Genomic DNA, 18,277 nt, shown 5'->3' with positions numbered 1-18,277 from the left:
TTCGTTTAATTGTCTCTAATTTCGTACTAGTGAAGTATACTAGATAAGAAAAGAATGAGTCTTTTTATAAAGTTCTGACCGACTTCCAGAACATTCAATCCAAACTAGACAATTTGTGGCTGACGAAATAATTTGTGAGTCATGACTCAAATTTCAGTTGCCACGTTATGAAGAAGACAAAGCCTCGAATACTAAGCAAAGGGGGCCAACGTCGGCCAAAAATCAAGCTATAGCCATTAATGTTAATACAGCTGTTTTATTTGTTAAATCCAAAAATCAATCAACACATCAACATAAATCACTGTCATTAGTGGTCAAACAGTTGTTTATTTGCAAAATCCGACGACAAAAACAGTTTGCGTGGTTGAGAATTAAAGGACATTTTCCTGGTAATCGCCATAATTAACCAAAAGTCTAACCATCGATCTGTTAATTAATTACGATTTAATTTGATTCGGTTCAATAATTAATATTCGCATTTTTAAAACCTATAATAAGGAAGTCTTTCATTTGTGTAGCTTCAAACTCATTCAAATTATCTAGTGTGACCAAACAACATAAACAACTCTTGAAGATTTGTCTTCAACTTCTTCCCTTTTTTTCCAGATAAAAGCATGGCAAATACTTCGACTTGCTTCCTTCTCGTTGCTGCTTTCTTTCTAGGTAATAACTACACACACATTTACAACACATGATTTTTCCGTTGTCGGTAAGTACTTTCTAGCCATACACAAGTAATTTCCTGTGTTTGATTTGCCGTAAAGACGAAAGGAGAAGGATAAGGATCTTCGCCAGTTGATCCCTCTTGTTCCTGTTTATCTCCTTTGTGTCCGAAACAATTATTATTTTTATATTTCTTTCTTTCCTCGCTTTACCTTTTCCTCAGAAATACAAAATCAAGAAAATCAAATCAAAACTTAAGACTAAAATCTTTCTATTGTTTGTTTTGGATCCACAAATTAATCTTATGGATCCGCAACTGTATCAGAATTTGAAAAAGAAATTGATCGTGACTTTGAACTTGACCGTTCTTAATTGAGATGAAAGGAGAGTTTGTTAACCTCACTAGGGAAAAGGAAGTTTTTCTATTTATAACGATACTTCCTAATTGTTAATTGAATGAAGATGTAATGGCACATATCTTTCTGGCCAAGGAATTCAAAACTTTTTTCTGCTACATAAATCCATTTTTCATTTCATCCGAAAAAGTTTATATTAGAACAGGTGCAGAAACTTGGTGAATGCTTTACATTAAAACTTCAACAAGAAACATCTAGTCAAAGCTAGAACTCACTGGCATCAATAGAGCTTCAATCAGTGGCGGAAACGGCGGAAACGAGCACACGAAGAAGTTAAGGGGATTCAATCATTTAATATATATACATGAAAAAAATTGACTTTATATACAAAATAAATAAATTTTCAGCAAAAGGGGTTCGGCTGAACCACTTCTGCCCACCTAGCTCGCCCCTGGCTACAATGTAACTAGCCTTTAATTCCATAGTGATAATTTGCCCTAAAGGAAAGATTAACTATTGTTTTTATACTGTTTTTTTATATTTTATTCTTCATGCAGTTGGAACGATGATACCATCGGCACTATTGGCACAAACATGCTACCAAATACACCCAGAAATACTGTGCGACCAAGGCAAAGTTGAACCAGAATGCTTGCCCTTTTGCAAGAACAAATTTGGCGACTCTGGTAGTGGACAATGCATTGAAAACGTTGGTTTTGTTGGTCCTTTTTGTGCTTGTGATTATCCTTGCTAGCTACCCTCCCTTCACTTTCCTTCTTCCAATAAACCTCTATTAATTACATCCCGCTTTAGCAAGCTAGAAGGAATTAATATATAAAGTATTGCAGTTATTACATGTAGTTTTCATTTAAATCATGACATGTAATTATATATCATTTAGGTGATCTGGTGTAAAAAATTGTTTACAAGCTTAATTCTTCTGATACATGAGTAATTAATACTCCCTCCGATCCACAATAAGTGACCAATTTGCCTTTTTATTTTTGTCCAAAATAAGTGTCCATTTATATAATCAAGAAAAAATTCAATTTGTTTTTTCAAAATTACTCTTATGTACGTATCCCTAAAAAGTCTTTTACTCCTCACATTAACTATGTCACAACATTTAATTAAGGGTAGTTTAGTCACACTAATTATTTTTGTCTAGAATTTTATATTTCCTTAATGGATATGTCCAAGATAAATTGGTCACTTATTGTGGACATGGAGTACTTTATTTGCACTCCGGTTGTCTTGTTATTTGGACTCCGGTTGTCTTGATAAAACTAATCTTGTTTTTACGTATGACATTGTTGGAAATAGCCTGAGACTTTTTAACTATAGATATAGTTATAAACCCTAGATAATCCTTTGAAATAAGATTATTTCTACTGCTTACCTGTTACAACAATAAATTCTTTTTTACACTAATAATGTATTTATTTCTTTTTTTATTAAATTAATAACATCATTCTTAGGTCCATTTTTCGGTAACGTCCAGCAGTTACCAGTGACCACTAAAGAATTGTGATTTTGCTCCAATCCTGACTCATCCATCCCCTCAGTTAAAATCAATGTATTACACAAAGTGATCAAGAACATAAGGCTACTACATTTTTTTTCTTAAAATTTGCTTTTAAATTACTTTATTAGAATGACCAAGCCTTAATCAAATTACAACTTTAGTTTATACAAAGCAAGGAGTTTCTATAATCATATAATACTGATTTACTAGTTGTGTTTGCATATTTAGACTATTTCACCACATAACAACTACAGAGTATCTCCCATTAACACATAAGTATTGGGTAACTCCTCCTGCCAAAACTTAAATAATAGAAACTTAGAAACCTCAACTCCAAGGTTTACAAATATTTTATTGACCACTAGGTTATATTGTTGGGTGCATATAAAAGAACAATAGTTTATTAACTACTTCTATCATTAACGCATGGATAGTTCATGAATAGTCAATTTCGAGCCAATATGTAAATGACAAGACGCGATTAACTGTTTAATAATCTTATATGAAACCAAACAAGGAATCCAATGGGAACTGAAATTTGTTAGCCGACTGTTTTTCATTTAATTCTATTACCCATGAAAGGGAAGAAAAAGAATTTTTAAATTACAGATCTTTTCCCTTTCTAATAAAATTTGCACCTACTACTTTCTGCATAATTCCAATTTCAAGTGGGAAACCGGAATGGAAAAAGTAACTGGATTTGCAAATAAGATGGCCATAATAGTGCCAAACGGGAACAAGAAATAAATAATTATTAATGAGTTAAAAGATTAGTCTCTTCGGGAACATCTGATAATAAAAGTGAAAAAAAAAATTAAATTAAGCGCCGTGCAATTTAAAATAAGAATGAATGATTTTATTGAATTTTGAAGTTACATATATCCAGCAGGGGAAAAGAAATTAATGAAGTATTTAGCAGAAATACAATTCCACTGCTTTGTTTTCTTCAGCCATATCTGCTTAACTCTTGTATCTTTTTGGTCCTCTACCTCAAGCCTTGAATTTTGGGAATTGAGCTGCAAAAGTACAACAAAATCAATTAAAAGATGGAACAAGATCAGCTAATCAAGAAAAACCAAGCATATTGAGAAAATCAATATCGGTTAGAACATTCATTGTGCAGTCAGCATACTATCCAAACAAAATTTATATGACTAAATTTACGAGTTTTAAGAATGTTTAATTTTTTAAAAATTCTTCAAATAATAATACTTTCTCCATTCCCAAATATCAGTCATCTTGAAAAACTGAATTTGTTTCCAAAAATTTGACGTTTTAGAAAACAAGAAATCGTCAATTACTTCTTTTTTCCAAATCCACCTCAGTACTGCTCTTCTTACTTGTTTGGATGGTTGTTATGTGTCGTTTCATAATGTATCGTATAATATTGTATTGTATAGTATTGTACTGTATCATTTTGATGTATACAATGTTTGAAAAAATTGTATTGTTTGCCGTGTTTTCATGATGTCACACACCAACAATAGAAAGAATAAACTTGCAATATTACAGATAAAAAGTAAGATACGAGGTAGAATTATATATTATATAAAAAGGTGGGGTAAATGATAAAAAATAATTATTTAAGAATAAAGAAGGTCAAGATGAGAAGAAAAAAAAAAGGTAACGACGCGATCACACTAAATCGGTCGTTCCATAAAGTGGCACTTTTCATTTTTCCTTAACGACGGATTTAACGATACGATACAATAAAATTTAAGTAACGATCAAAACAAATATTGTATTTAACGTAACAATACGATATAAAAAGTAGTTTAAACAAATACTCATATTGATTAAGGCGATTAAATATCATTCTCAGGGTTTGTAAAAATTTTAAAAGACAAATAACATGAATCGAAGATATACCTCTGATCTCCTTCATTGAACACTCAGTATCACATTTCATCTCACAATAGGTATAACCATGGCCTTGTTGAGAGCATTCCTGGTGACAAGTGTTATAGCAATCTTTGAACTCTTCTTCAGTGGCTTCAGCCTTAGGGACATTAGACACAGCTGTTAGTACAACCATGCACATGAGAAACACTGCAACAAGCTTTTTTGCCTCCATTTTTATATTTTTCTTTTTTCTTGTTGTATGCTTTGTTTTTTTTAGTTTTTTATTGCTTGTGGTTTTACAGTGTTTCCTTTGGACGATTTGGTAATGGTCATGGCTTTGGCTATTTATAGGGAATTTTGTTGGAGAATAAACTTTAAAGTAGGCAATAGTTTGTGGATTTCCTGTGTTGTAGGACATCTGTTAGCTTTGCTTAAATTATGGTTACCCACTGATCGATCGAATGGTCGTGAGACTCGTTACACATAGTTTTATTGGCTAAATCAAGATGTGTTCTTCACAGGGGCGGACCTACATTAGGAGTAGGGGTCACCGGAACCTGTTGGCCTCGGCATAAATCACAGTATATTTTATTTTGTGTATATAGGTATATACCTAACTTACACAAAATCACAGAAGACTGCATGGTAAAGCTGGTTGAATGCACCTACCTGCTTACTTGCTCTGGATTGAAACCCCAACTCATGCTTTTAGTCTTTCCTTTTACAACTGATTTCATTGATTGTTTTACTTAGTAGTCTATTGATTAATTTTTTTATTTTATCTTTTTTAAATTCAATTATCATGGAATACTTGTACATAATAATCAACTTAATTAATATTATTCTTTTTCAAATCCCTCACTCAAAATCAAAAGCTCCAAATCGTAGCTCCTATCTCTACAAATAAAAAATTATCAACCCTTCGGTCATGACCCGACACATCATCATGCCACGTAGGTGCCATTTGGCATATATTAATGCCATATGGAAGCTTACATATGAAATAGATTAGCACATGTGGGAAGGTTCTAGAAAAATATGGAGATTTCTCGTGAAAGACCTTAGAACCCTATGAAATTGCTAGGAAATTCCTTAGAAGATTCTAGCTATGTAGAATATTCTAGAGAAGGGACTTACTTATAAATAATAAGGGTCTTGTGTAATAATTATTATTTACTCACTAGCCCCTATGAAACTAGTATATAAAGGGGTTATTCATTTGTAACTCATCAAGCAAAACAATCAAGTTTTCTCTAATACAAAAGCTTCCTTTGGCAATTCTCCTGTGTTCTAATATTCCTTTAGCGAACTTTAGTGTAGTAAGGCTGACTTGGTATAGCAAGAACGTGAGCAAGCTGTGCAAGATCGTGAGCAGATTGTCAAGTGCCGCACGTATACTTAGTTGAAGACTAAGGACATGACACTTCTTTCTCCCATCAACAATCACTTTGTCTCGATCACTTCGACAAAGTAGCAGCATCTATCGATTCCGATGAGAGCGACTGAGAATTTGTACTTTAGTAATAAGTTATCATAATCGTTAAGTTTTTAAAGAGCTGCACGCCGTAATTTATCGCTAGCAATTGGCATATTTAAAGACAATGTGCCCCCGTTGCACTCAAATTTTGAGTCCGCCTCTAGTTGTTTACCACCGAATTGAACCACTATTAGTAAACATATGTAGACTTGAAAGAAGGGGTGGAGCTAGCATGGAAAATACAGGTTCAATAAAATTTAGTAACTTTGTCATATATCTATTGATAAATCCATTGAATATGTACATGCAATAAACTTCAGAATTCATAAATTTCAAATTCATAACCCATAAGCTTCAAATCATGGATCTCCGCTTAAAAGTTGCTTCCATGGTTTATAAGGATCGGATAATAATTAACTAGAGTAGCAATTACTACTTTAACAAGATTTTTTACACTATAAGTACATTTTAACATGTTATAGTAACTAACTAAACTTATTTTTCAATGTTACTAATCCCAGAACTAATTAGAGATAAAGAAAAGTGAATTGCTTCTGACACCACAAGTATATGCTTATTATATAAGTATATCATGTATAACAAGCATTATGTTTTAACATAATCAACAGTTTGCGCAACAAAATAAGTTGGTGATATTTTTGTTCCTTATTTTTTTCTTTTCAAAGTACTAATAAGCTAAAAGTGCACGTGGGTAAAATGTAACAAGAGGTATGAAAAACAAACCAAAATGTTTAGGGGTCGTTTGGTAGGAGGTATTAGAAAAAATAATGCAAACATTAGCTTTGTGTATTACTAATACCTTGTTTGATACATTTTTTCAACCTATGTATAACTAATAATTGCATTAGTTATACATCATACTTGATATTAGCCTATGTATAAGTAATGCATAGAAAACCATGACATTAGTAATACCAAGGCTATTAATGCATGCATTAGTATGGTTAAAGACAAAATTGTCCTTAAAGTCCCTTAAAGCTAGAGAATATGAAGGACATTTTTGTAAACAATTATTTTTCTTAAAAATTATGCAATGCATTATAATTTTTAATACACCACACCAAACAGTTTATAAGAAATAATATCTGCATAATTAATACTTGCATTACTAACTCATGCATTACTAATACATTGTGTTCTGCAATATTCTTATACACCCTACCAAACGACCCCTAAGAGTCATACGTCTTTGCATTTACATTGTATAGTTTTCTTATACATCATCACGTTAAATTGATATGCAATAACAAGTACTCCATTCTTTATAGAAGGCTGAATTGACCGGTAACTTTGAAAAATAAAATAATAACCTTCTATAATCAATTAGATTACCCAATAGTAGAAAAAGATATTCACCGTGTACATATATAAATATAAAAGTTAAATCCAAGAATGACGTGCTGAAGAAAGTCATGTACTTAATGTGGTCGTACACGCAACGATAAATATTTGTTAACGAACTTTTCCTATATCGAAGACAATCAAAACCTTTTCAAACAAATAATACTCCAAAGGGAAGATCACCTAATTAGGTAAACAGTTGTAAAGGAGATAGATATAAACTGTATTCTTTATTGAGGATTAGTTATGAAATAAAGCCTTCCTCAGAGTTGCTAACCATTCATCATTAGTAATTAGTTTAATAGTTGGCCAACAAAACTACCTATCTTTTCTTGTTCTTTTGTGCTGAAACTTGCGTATATAACTCCCAAAGCCCTGTTCTTTCTCTGCACTCAAAACTGACCCAAAAAACTACAACCACATTTCTTTTCGTTTTCTCTTTTCTGAAAATCAATTTTATCCCAAAAGAAAAATGACATCCAAAATCAATGTGATGGCTCTAGTTATTATTCTTGTGGCCTTTTTTGGTACTGGAGCTTTAGCTCAATCAAGTTGCATGACTACACTTGTAAGCTTGTCCCCTTGTTTGAATTATGTTAGTGGAAATTCATCAACACCATCTTCATCTTGCTGCACTGCACTATCTAGTGTTGTCCAGTCCAATCCTCAATGCCTTTGCGTTTTGGTTAATGGTGGTGGTTCTAATCTTGGCATTGCCATTAATCAAACTCTTGCTCTTGCATTACCTAGTGCTTGTAATCTACAAACTCCTCCAGTGAGCCAATGCAATGGTAAGATAAAATCTATAATTTTTCATACTACTAGCATTGACATTGTAAATAATAAGTGAAATTAATAACCTAGAAAATAAGGCAGCTAACCTGGTAAAATAGGTTAAGATATACTGATACGGTAAAGATTCTTTACGTGTCAGTGCGTATAAGGTAAGTACTTGAACAATTATTATATTCAATTGAACTAACTGCTTGTTCTGTGCATACATTAAGCAGCTGCAAATGGACCAACTGCTTCAGCTGCAGTACCAGCAAGTTCTCCTACAGGTTCCACTACCCCATCTGATTCCTCAAATGAACTTCCAACAACTCCATCAGGATCAGGCTCCACTGTTCCAACAGGTAAATCCGAAGGATTTCACTTATATTCACTTACAGTAGCAACATATTCGTACATCAGTATGTTGTAACATGTTATAGTTGGTTGTATTATCTACATGATTTACTAGGTTACTAGTCCCTCTACATTGACGTCGGTGTATATTATTTAAAACTCAAATGCCAATGCTTCCATTGATGCAGGTGCTACAGGTTCTAAAACAGTTCCTTCAACACCTGGATCATCATCGGCAGAAAACAACTCAAAAATTTCAATCAGTTTAGTTGGATTCCTACTCTTTACTGCATCATTTGCTTCCACCTTCAGGGGATTCTGAGTTTTTGGAGCATCATGGGAGCTTGAGAAAAAAGTCATTTTTATGCCAATGTTGTATTGATAGAACAGTGTTACTGTTATTCTTTTGGTTTCTCTGTTTTTAGTAGGAGTGTCACACTGGTTGTATTTAGCTATTTATTGTTGCTTATTTGATTAATATATTCAGGAGGGCTCTTTGTTACTTGTTTCGAGTTAATAATATTTTTTCATCACATAAACAGACATTTGTTCGTTTTCCCTTCATTTATCGTTGCAAAATGTGGCTTCAGCCTTCATATATATAATTCAATTCAATATTGGAAGAACGTCACCTTTCAAGATTTTCAAACACTATTATCCAAAAGGATAATCAGTTCATTTAATGGCGGGATAGCAATATACTCCTATAACTTGTGCGGTGAATGAACAAATTAGATTACTTACAGAATGTGAACTAAAAATACAAAAATCTAGATCATGATCTAGAAGGGGAGCCTTGGAGCAACGATAAAGTTGTCTTCATGCGACCTATAGGTCACGGGTTCGAGCGTGGAAGTAACTATTAATACTTGTATTAGGGTATGATGTTTACATCACATCCTTTGAGGTGCATCCCTTTCCCGAATCATGCGTGAATGTTATTACTAAATTATGCTATTCATATATTTTCGACATCATGATACTACAATTCTTGATTATGTTTTGTTTGTCCTGAAGGTTCTATTACCAAGTGCCTTCTTTATTGTTCATGTTCTGTTTTGGTTCTACACTTTTGAATATTGACCTTTGCCTCTCAATTCAAATGTGGGCGGCACACAAGTGAATATTGGTTTTCTTTATCACCGGCCATGCATATATATAGGCTCCCGAAGAGAGAGAGAATCTGCCGACCTATCCAATTTGACTAATAGCCTGTTTGATCAAGCATTAAAAATCATCTTATTTTGAGAAGTGCTTTTTTTTAAAATATTTTTCTCAAAAGTACTTTTGATAAGAAACAGTTTCTGTTTGACTAATTAAAACATTTCTGAGTAGCAATTAGTGTTTGGCCAAACTTTTAAAAACTGCATCTAAGTTTATTTTTCTCAAAAATGTTTTTCAAAAAAGTACATTCGGAGATAAACTACTTTTTTCTGGTTCTCCAAAACTAATTTTGCTTTTTCTCAAAAGCATTTTTTTTTTCAAAAATTTGGCCAAACACTCCGACTTAGAAAAAAAAAAGTACTTTTTTGAAGAAAAAAAAGTACTTCTCGGATTGGAGAAACTTGGCCAAACAGACTATAAGCCATTAAGTATATGAGGAAGTAGAATTTGAAGTTTATTAGTTTTGAACTTGATGCTGAACTCATAATTCGTTTAATAATTGAGTTTGTACATAAATATTTATACAGGTTTAATTAATTTTCTAATACAAATGTAAACTCTTATCAAATGTTATTGGATTCGTCCCAACCCCTACGTAATACAATAACTCTTGCATAAGTGTTTAATAATGTAGGCACCTTTCTATCCACACATTTAACGAGTTTAACCTCTACATACTGATAATGTAAAATAGTTTTACGTTATTAAATTATGTAAAAAAAAATAGTAACTAAATAGTTGTTCATAATTAGTAAGAGAGCTGTTATAATGATTATATTAATAAGCTCCTAGAATAAATTAAAATTCATTAACAATATTCTAGAAGTACTTCACATGATATATTTAAGTTAAACGCATATTTAAGTTGGATGATATAGGAGTATTATCTTTGATGGAATAAGCAACAAAGATAGCCTTTTCTACTCCTTTTATGCTATGAAAGAGAGATGAAGTAAACCAAAATTTGGCAGCTACTCTTGAAACGTGGAGGCTATAGAGTGGAAGTACTTGTCTTTTCACAAAAAGTATAGACCAACCAGAAAACCTACACCTATTAATATATAGTAGCACCTGTTGTCATTTAATAAAGTCGAATGTAGAAAGAAAATTAATAAATGCTTACTCACGGATTCGTTATAAATTAGGAAAAAGTTGGTCACCCACATAGCAACCATCTGTCTTTAATTTATTACACCATCTTTCCCTTTATAAAATATCTTTCTCCTCCTATTCACTCTATAATAATATACTACTCAATATCAGAAACTCCTAATCACCAACCAAAAGTAAGATTTTGAGAAGAATTTCCAAGATAAAATATTCAAGAAAATGAAGATGTTAGCTAGTGCAAGTGCAATTTTAGTAGCTACGGCTCTTCTTTCATTACATGTTAGTGCTCAATCGGATTGCCAACAAGTAATCGTTGGTTTAGCCCCATGTTTGCAATACATTCGAGGAAATGTTACGACACCATCATCAGGATGTTGCACTCAACTTGCTACTATAGTGAAAAATCAGCCACAATGCTTATGTCAAGTGGTTAATGGTGGGGGTTCAAATTTAGGAATTAATGTTAATCAGACACAGGCTATGGCTCTTCCCAAAGCTTGTAATGTCCAAACACCCTCTGTTAGCCTTTGCAAAGGTAAGTTATGTTTATCCATAATATACTGCTTTTTGTTTCTCTTTTCTTTTCATTTTTTCACTTTTGTTCAAACTTGATTTATATTTTGTATAAGGACATTTTCTAGATAAATACTTTCTTGAAAGAAGTCATTTTCTAATAAATACTTTTCCAATCAAAAGGGATGAATGACTTCCCTGGGACGAAATTTGTTTTCCTTACAGCAATATAATATTAAGTTTTAAATTTATACTCCCTCCGTTTCAATTTAAGTGAACATATTTCCTTTTTAATCTGTGTAAAAAAGAATGAATTATTTCCTTATTTGAAAACAATTTACCTTTATGCAATGATGTATAACTATGCAAAATATATATGCTTTATTTTAACCCACAAGTTCAAAAGTCTTCTCTCTTTTCTTAATCTCCGTGCCCGGTCAAATGAGTTCACATAAATTGAAAAGGATGGAGTATTAGTTACTTTCTTTATTATTATTATTATTATATATTTTTTTCTACGATATATTTTTTTTTTTTCCAAAAAATATCCACTTTCCAAAAAAATATTTTTCTTGGAAAACGACTTTTTTTCTTCCTATATGTTAGATCATGCTGGTTTTGGACAAAGATTTTATCAACAACTATGTAAGCTTAGGAAATTTTATTTTTGTATTTGTGAGTACTTTAATTAATGAGAATATTACAGTTTATGGCTCTATGCATTAGTTAAAATTCAAGTCGAACAAAGCGAAGTTAGTTGACCGAATAAACCGAAATCGAAAGAAGTAGCCGAACCATATCGAATTTACTTATGTATGTATTGTATAGCATTTTAAAAAATCGAAACGAATATCCCTACTAAACACGGTAGATTTTTGAAGTATATAACATGTTTTGTCTTGTCAAACATTTCAGGTACTACTCCTTCAGGTTCTCCGGGGTCTTCATCCACTCCTTCAGGTACTGATAATACGAGCAAAACTTCAATTTCTAGTAATATATACTAACAAAACTCGATCGTTGTCGAAACTCCACTATTTGGATGTTTTTTTTTTCTCTTAACATAATTAATCTTATATACTTTTGGCAGGTGGATCTAAGGGTGAGCCAAGTGGAAATTCATCAGTATACTCAGTCAAGCTGCCATACTCTCTCTTGTTTACCCTTGTAGCTATCGCGTTTTACGCCACAGTCTTCACCACCATTTGAGCTCCAGTTTTGCCTATTCATTGCAATGGGGTTGGAGTAGTGTGGAGTTGGCACAGTTTGGATACGCATTTTAAATTTTTTGTTTACTTTGTTAGTGTGATGTATATATATACACCTTTGTAATACACTACGCTAAAGGCTAAGGCAGAGGATTTGATGTACTTAAGTTGAATTTTGAGTTGTATTGAGAGTTGATCAAGATTGATTTGTTTCTATCCGTACTAGATAAAGCTATTCTTTTTATGAGCTACTTGACTACTTCTGGACTTCTAAGGTGGAAAATGCAGGTCGATCCAGTTTGAACTGGTTTTTACTTATTTTGTCCACAAAAGTTTCTCAACTAAGAGTTACTATATGTTTGTATTTCACAGATAATCATATATGCAACTGAATACAAGAAGATATGAGAAAGAGAAAGGGATTTTTAACCATGGAGCTGAATCCACCAATTTTTCCCAATTATTTGTAAATAACTGCTGCTGAAGAGTTATCAATATTTCATTTTTCGGTTATCAAAAATAACATTAACCCTTCTTACAATGTTCATCAATGATGCTTCATATGCAATGGAGCGGTTCTATTAACATTAATTAGGAATAAGAATAGTTTAACATAAAAGGGGGAAGGACCTGTGTGCTTCCTAACGAAAAAACAAGCTTTTCCAGTGTCTGAATCATGGTGTCTAGGCAAATTCCAAAACCAATATTCCCAGATCTAAAGCATTTTCTTTAAAATGTCATAGAAGACGACCTTACCCAAATGTATAAATGTTATTTCTTTATTCCACGTCCAAATTGATATACTCCTTCACCCAAATGCAACTTACTTTATCCTCGAGTATCCACGGGTCTAAAATTAAACTCCTGCGGTAGTAAGCCACGTCTGGCAGGCAAAGCATTCCTTTCAAATCCATCATAGGTTGGAAAGATCCTTAAAAGATGATGGGAATTCCTTAGTTGAATTAAGAAATCCAAACCCAACATTTGTATGTACATTTAAAACAGTAGGTGAACATCTCACATGGATAGTCAAGATTTCAAAGGTCTTGTATTTTCATATATTATTGATTTCTGATTATAAGCCCTAATGTGTTCCTGAAAGTCGAATAAAAAATAGAGCAACACTTCTATGTAATTATAAGAGTGTCAATCCTATCACTTACAAGTGCCTTCAATTCTATAAGTTGTTGCTGCAACTGTTGATTTGCTAGCTGTAATTCATGTATTGCTTGTTCTCTTTCTTGGATTATTTGGTCTTTTAGATCAAGCCTCCTGGCACAGCCCCCAACGGGATTAGCGTCATATATCAATGCCTCTCGAATCTTGTTTTCAAATAGTTCTGGCGATTGTGCATTTGTTGTAGTCCTAAGCCATCTGTTAATTGCTATTTTAGTAAACACCTTACAAACGATGGCGTATTCTTGTTTCCTATGTGCAAGAAAAATGTGTGTTAACGGGCACCCTGGGCAATCTCTATTCCCTTCATGTAAACATGCTCCACATACTAGGACGTTTTCTTGATTTGCCTGCCATAAAAGGGTTAAAAGATTTTGACTGACTGATAGGAAGAGTGATTATATCAGAGTCGCTGAATGTGACTGATTTGACAAGACGAATTTGAGAGTCTGCGGATAAAAGTGACTAGACTAGGAAGAGTTGCAGACCGATTTGTCAGGGGAAGGGTTACATATAAAAGTAACTAGACTGGCTGATTTACTACTTATTTGTTCGTTTTTTCTTGACCCACGTAAGTCATGCAACATCGCAAAGTATTGTATTACCTCCTATTGGATTGTCGTTTCCGATCACGTTTAACCTATTTTATAAAATTAACCTTTAATGCAATAATTAAATTACAATAATAATATGTAAGTTACACTATTCGCACAACAAAAACAAATATGTAAATATTAGTGAAATCAACTAATTTTTTAGTTGATTGCTTTATAAGAGATGCGTAAGTAGATTTTCTTCTAATACAATAATAATATGTTGATAATTTTAACAGAACGTTAACATTTTGATTGAAAGCTTTCGTTTAAGATAATATCATTCATTATCATTATTATTTAGTTTTTCAAAAAAATAATTATCTTTCAATATAAAATATTTTTTATTTCTCAATCATTCTAAAATTTTATATTTAAATTTCAAATTTTATCCTTAATGCATGCTATTCTCATATTTTATAAATATAAATATACAAAATAAATAAACTTAAAATTGCCAAGTGACTTTTTATTAACTTATCAGTTGACAATATATATATAAAATTAAATTATGTCCTAAATCATATCACATTATGTCTAAATCCTAATGGCTAATTATGGATTACAATACTAGCTATGATTGATTATTAAATCGATAAAATAGGTTAAACGCGATCAGAAACGACAATTCAATAGGAGGTAATACAATACTTTGCAACGTTGCATGACTTACGTGGGTCAAGAAAAAACGAACAAATAAGTAGTAAATCAGCCAATCTAATCACTTTTATCTGTAACCCTTTCCTTGTCAAATCAGTCTGCAACTCTTCCTAGTCTAGTCACTTTTATCTGCAGATTCTCAAACTCAAATTCGTCCCGTCAAATCAGTCATATCAGTCGCATTCTCTAACACAATCACTCTTCCTATCAGTCAGTCATAACTAGTATTGTAAGATTTAATAATCAGTCATTGTTGCAACTCTTCCTAGTCTGGTCACTTTTATCTGCAGACTCTTAAAATCAAATTCCTCCCGTCAAATCAGTCATATCAGTCGCATTCAACGACTATGATACAATCACTCTTCCTATCAATTAGTGAACATATTTTTAACCCTTTTATGGCAAATCAAGAAAACACCCCAATATGTAGAGCATGTTTACACGAAGGGAATCGAGATTGCCCAAGGTACCGGTTAACATATATTTTTCATGCACATAGGAGACAAGATTACGCCATCGTTTGTAGGGTGTTTACTAAAATAGCAATCAGCAGATGGCTTAAGACTACAGCAGACGCACAATTGCCAGAACTATTTAAAAACAAGAGTCGAGAGGCATTGATATATGACGATGATCCCCTTGGGGGCTGTGCCAGGAGGCTTGATCTAAAAGACCAAATAGTCCAAGAAAGAGAACATGTGATACTTGAATTACAGATAGCAAATCAACATTTGCAGCAACTTATAGAATTGCAACATTTGTAAGTGATAGGATTGACGCTCTTGTAATTACATAGAAGTGTAGCTCTATTTTTTATTCTACTTTCAAGAACTAATTAGGGTTTATAATCAGAAATCAATGATACATGAAAATCTCAAAATACAAGACCTTTGAAATCTTGACTATCCCTGCAAATAATTTTAAAAAAAAATCAAGATTATCCTAGAAAAAGGGACTAAGTTTTGGATCTTTATGGTTATAACTATCCTTGGGAAAAGGACCAAGTTCAATATGGTTAACAAGACCAAGTCCTCTGCCAGCCTTAGAGTGAATCAAGATTGATTTGTTTCTATCCGTAATAGATAAAGCTATTCTTTTTATGAGCTACTTGCCTATTTCTGGTGTATATTCTATATGCTTTCAATCGCAACGAGTAATATCAATATGAATTTTCAGATAATTGAGTTGTCAACATCACTCTGTCTTACCGCAGTGGGGTGTTGTACTTAAATCTAAGGTGGAGAATGCAGCTCGATCTACTTTGAACTTTGAACCGGTTTTTATTTATTTTGTCCTCTAATGAAATATCCCTTCCTTTTTCTCCATTCCGCTTTGACATAGATACCCAAAGAATGAACAGTCCACAAAAAATTCTCAACTAAGAATATCATATTTTGCAACTGAATACAAGAAGATATGAGAGAGAGGGATTTTTAACTATGGAGCTGAAACCACCAATATTTCCCAATTAGTTGCAAATAACTGTTGCTGAAGAGTTATCAATCATCATTTTATTTTTCGATTATCAAAAATACCAGTAACCCTTCTTACAATGTTCACCAATGATACTTCAGAGCAACGAGACCAGACAAAATCCCAGTGGAATTTTGGAAGAATGCGGGTCAAGCTGGCTTGGAGCGGCTTACTGAGTTGTTTGATGTTATTATTAAGACAAAGAGGTTGTCCGAAGAATGGAGGTGGAGTACGATGATCTCATTGCACAAGAACAAGGGCCATATCCAAAACTGCAACAATTACATGGGTATAAAACTGTTGAGCCACAATATGAAGGTTTGGGAGATGGTGGTGAAAGCCAGGGGTGAGGAGGAGCGTCTTAAGAAAAAAAATTAAGTGGGGTATCATTACTAAGCCTAGAGAAGCAGGAGGTCTAGGTGTGCATAAAGCTGACCTGAGGAATACTGCCAGCCATCATAGTTTGGCTTGGAGGATGTACAACAACCCTCAAGCCCTGTGGGCCAGAGTGTTGTTCCACAGACACTACACTAGCAATCACCATAGCAGGCAAATTGCCTCTAGAACCTAGACTAGCATCAGAAATGGGTGAAAAGTGTGTAGAGATACTAATAGGTGGATAATGCATAAGGGTGATAGAATCAACCTCTATAATGACAGATGGATTCAAAACTTAGAACCTCTTAGAGCTTTAATAAGTGGACCCCTTAACAGGGGAGAGGGGAACAGAACTCTGGCCACATGTCTCCTAAATGGCCAACTCATCCCTAATAGCCTTTCCTTCAACCAACCTAGCAGTGTGCTTTCAAGTATAAACTCCACCATTTGTAATGCTAACCCTCTTAGTATAGATAAAAGGGTGTGGAACATGACCAATAATAGGCTTTTCTCAACCAAATCTGCCTACTTCATGATCCTTGAACAATCTGAGAATCTGCACCAAAGTCCAGAGATCAATTTCAATTGGATTTGGTCAAAGAAGGTACCTAACAAGATTAGATAGATACTTCCTGTGGTTGATGGCCCACGACACTCCCTACTACCAAACACCTGCAACACATGGGGGTCACTCTGAACCCCAGCTGCTTCTTCTATGACAAAGAGGATGAATCAATTGAGAATGTCGTAGTCAGTTGTGAGAATGACAAGTTATTATGGAACAACCTATCCCACATAAACTTAAATAACCATAGCACCATAACTATCTTGAATAAACAGAACAACTGGGGATGCACCAACAACACTATCCACAACAAGAAATTCAACTCACTCCTTAAATGGGGGGGAGTTGATCCCATTCTGCCTATAGGAGATTTGGCTCACCAGAAACAACAATAGTTTCAATGGGAAGAGAAAGCCAGTCTCATGTTGGGTTCATTCATGTGGTTGGAGGAAGCACTGACATCACTACTAATGTCCTTTATATCAAGTGGCATCCTCCAAGGAGAGGCCACTATAAACTCAACATAGACGGGGCAACCTTTCAAAATGGGCTCATAGGTGGAGTAGGAGGGGTAATCCGAAACAGCAATCGGGAGGGATCGAGTGATGGGATATATGGGGAAAATAAGTTATACCGATACTCTACACTCTGAACTAACTGGCACACCTCATTTTTTCGAGGGATAGAGGGGTTTTCCAATTAAAGTGACATTGTTCGAAATGGGATAATTTAATTAATCAAAGTCGCCACTTAGAATAATTATGATGGTGTCCCAAGTCACCGGTTTATTTTAAAATCCCAAATTGAGAAAATTGACTCTATTTATGGTCCGCAAATACAGAAGACATGGTAATGAATTCTGTTAACCCGGGAGAAGGTGTGAGGCACTCCCGAGTTTCGTGGTTTTAGCACGGTTGCTCAACGATTAATAATTGACCTAATTATTTGATTTATTAAACGTTTAAAACCTATTGTGCATTTATCTTTAACCACTTTTAATTAAATATTTAATCGCCTTTTAGTATTTATGGAGCTATTTCTTGAACAAGTTACGATGTTGTACACTTATCGTTCTGGTACACAT

The 18,277-nt window shown here is 33.5% G+C and overlaps 2 protein-coding genes and 1 long non-coding RNA gene across 4 annotated transcripts; all 3 read left to right on the top strand.

Moving 5' to 3' along the window:
• Positions 1–429: 429 nt before the first annotated feature.
• LOC142176719 (uncharacterized) lies at positions 430–1,974 on the top strand. Its single transcript, XR_012705467.1, has 2 exons — positions 430–663; positions 1,577–1,974. It is a non-coding gene; the product is annotated as an uncharacterized LOC142176719 (long non-coding RNA).
• A 5,625-nt stretch (positions 1,975–7,599) lies between these two features.
• On the top strand, positions 7,600–8,855 carry LOC107787124 (non-specific lipid transfer protein GPI-anchored 5). Of its 2 annotated transcripts, none has more exons than XM_016608651.2 (3): positions 7,600–8,016; positions 8,233–8,361; positions 8,542–8,855. In XM_016608651.2, the coding sequence occupies exons 1-3, from the start codon at positions 7,698–7,700 to the stop codon at positions 8,673–8,675; spliced, it is 582 nt and encodes a 193-aa protein (XP_016464137.1). In that variant the 5' UTR covers positions 7,600–7,697; the 3' UTR covers positions 8,676–8,855. The 2 variants fall into 2 exon arrangements, with proteins under 2 accessions (XP_016464137.1, XP_016464138.1); XM_016608652.2 differs by having other exon boundaries at positions 7,601–8,016; positions 8,236–8,361.
• A 1,829-nt stretch (positions 8,856–10,684) lies between these two features.
• Positions 10,685–12,595, top strand: LOC107787125 (non-specific lipid transfer protein GPI-anchored 5). The gene is made up of 3 exons (XM_016608653.2): positions 10,685–11,162; positions 12,056–12,100; positions 12,231–12,595. The coding sequence occupies exons 1-3, from the start codon at positions 10,847–10,849 to the stop codon at positions 12,347–12,349; spliced, it is 480 nt and encodes a 159-aa protein (XP_016464139.1). The 5' UTR covers positions 10,685–10,846; the 3' UTR covers positions 12,350–12,595.
• Positions 12,596–18,277: the final 5,682 nt, after the last annotated feature.

Source organism: Nicotiana tabacum, chromosome 22, assembly GCF_000715075.1.
Source record: "Nicotiana tabacum cultivar K326 chromosome 22, ASM71507v2, whole genome shotgun sequence".
Taxonomy (NCBI): domain Eukaryota; kingdom Viridiplantae; phylum Streptophyta; class Magnoliopsida; order Solanales; family Solanaceae; genus Nicotiana; species Nicotiana tabacum.
This window is presented reverse-complemented; position numbering and strand designations above follow the sequence as displayed.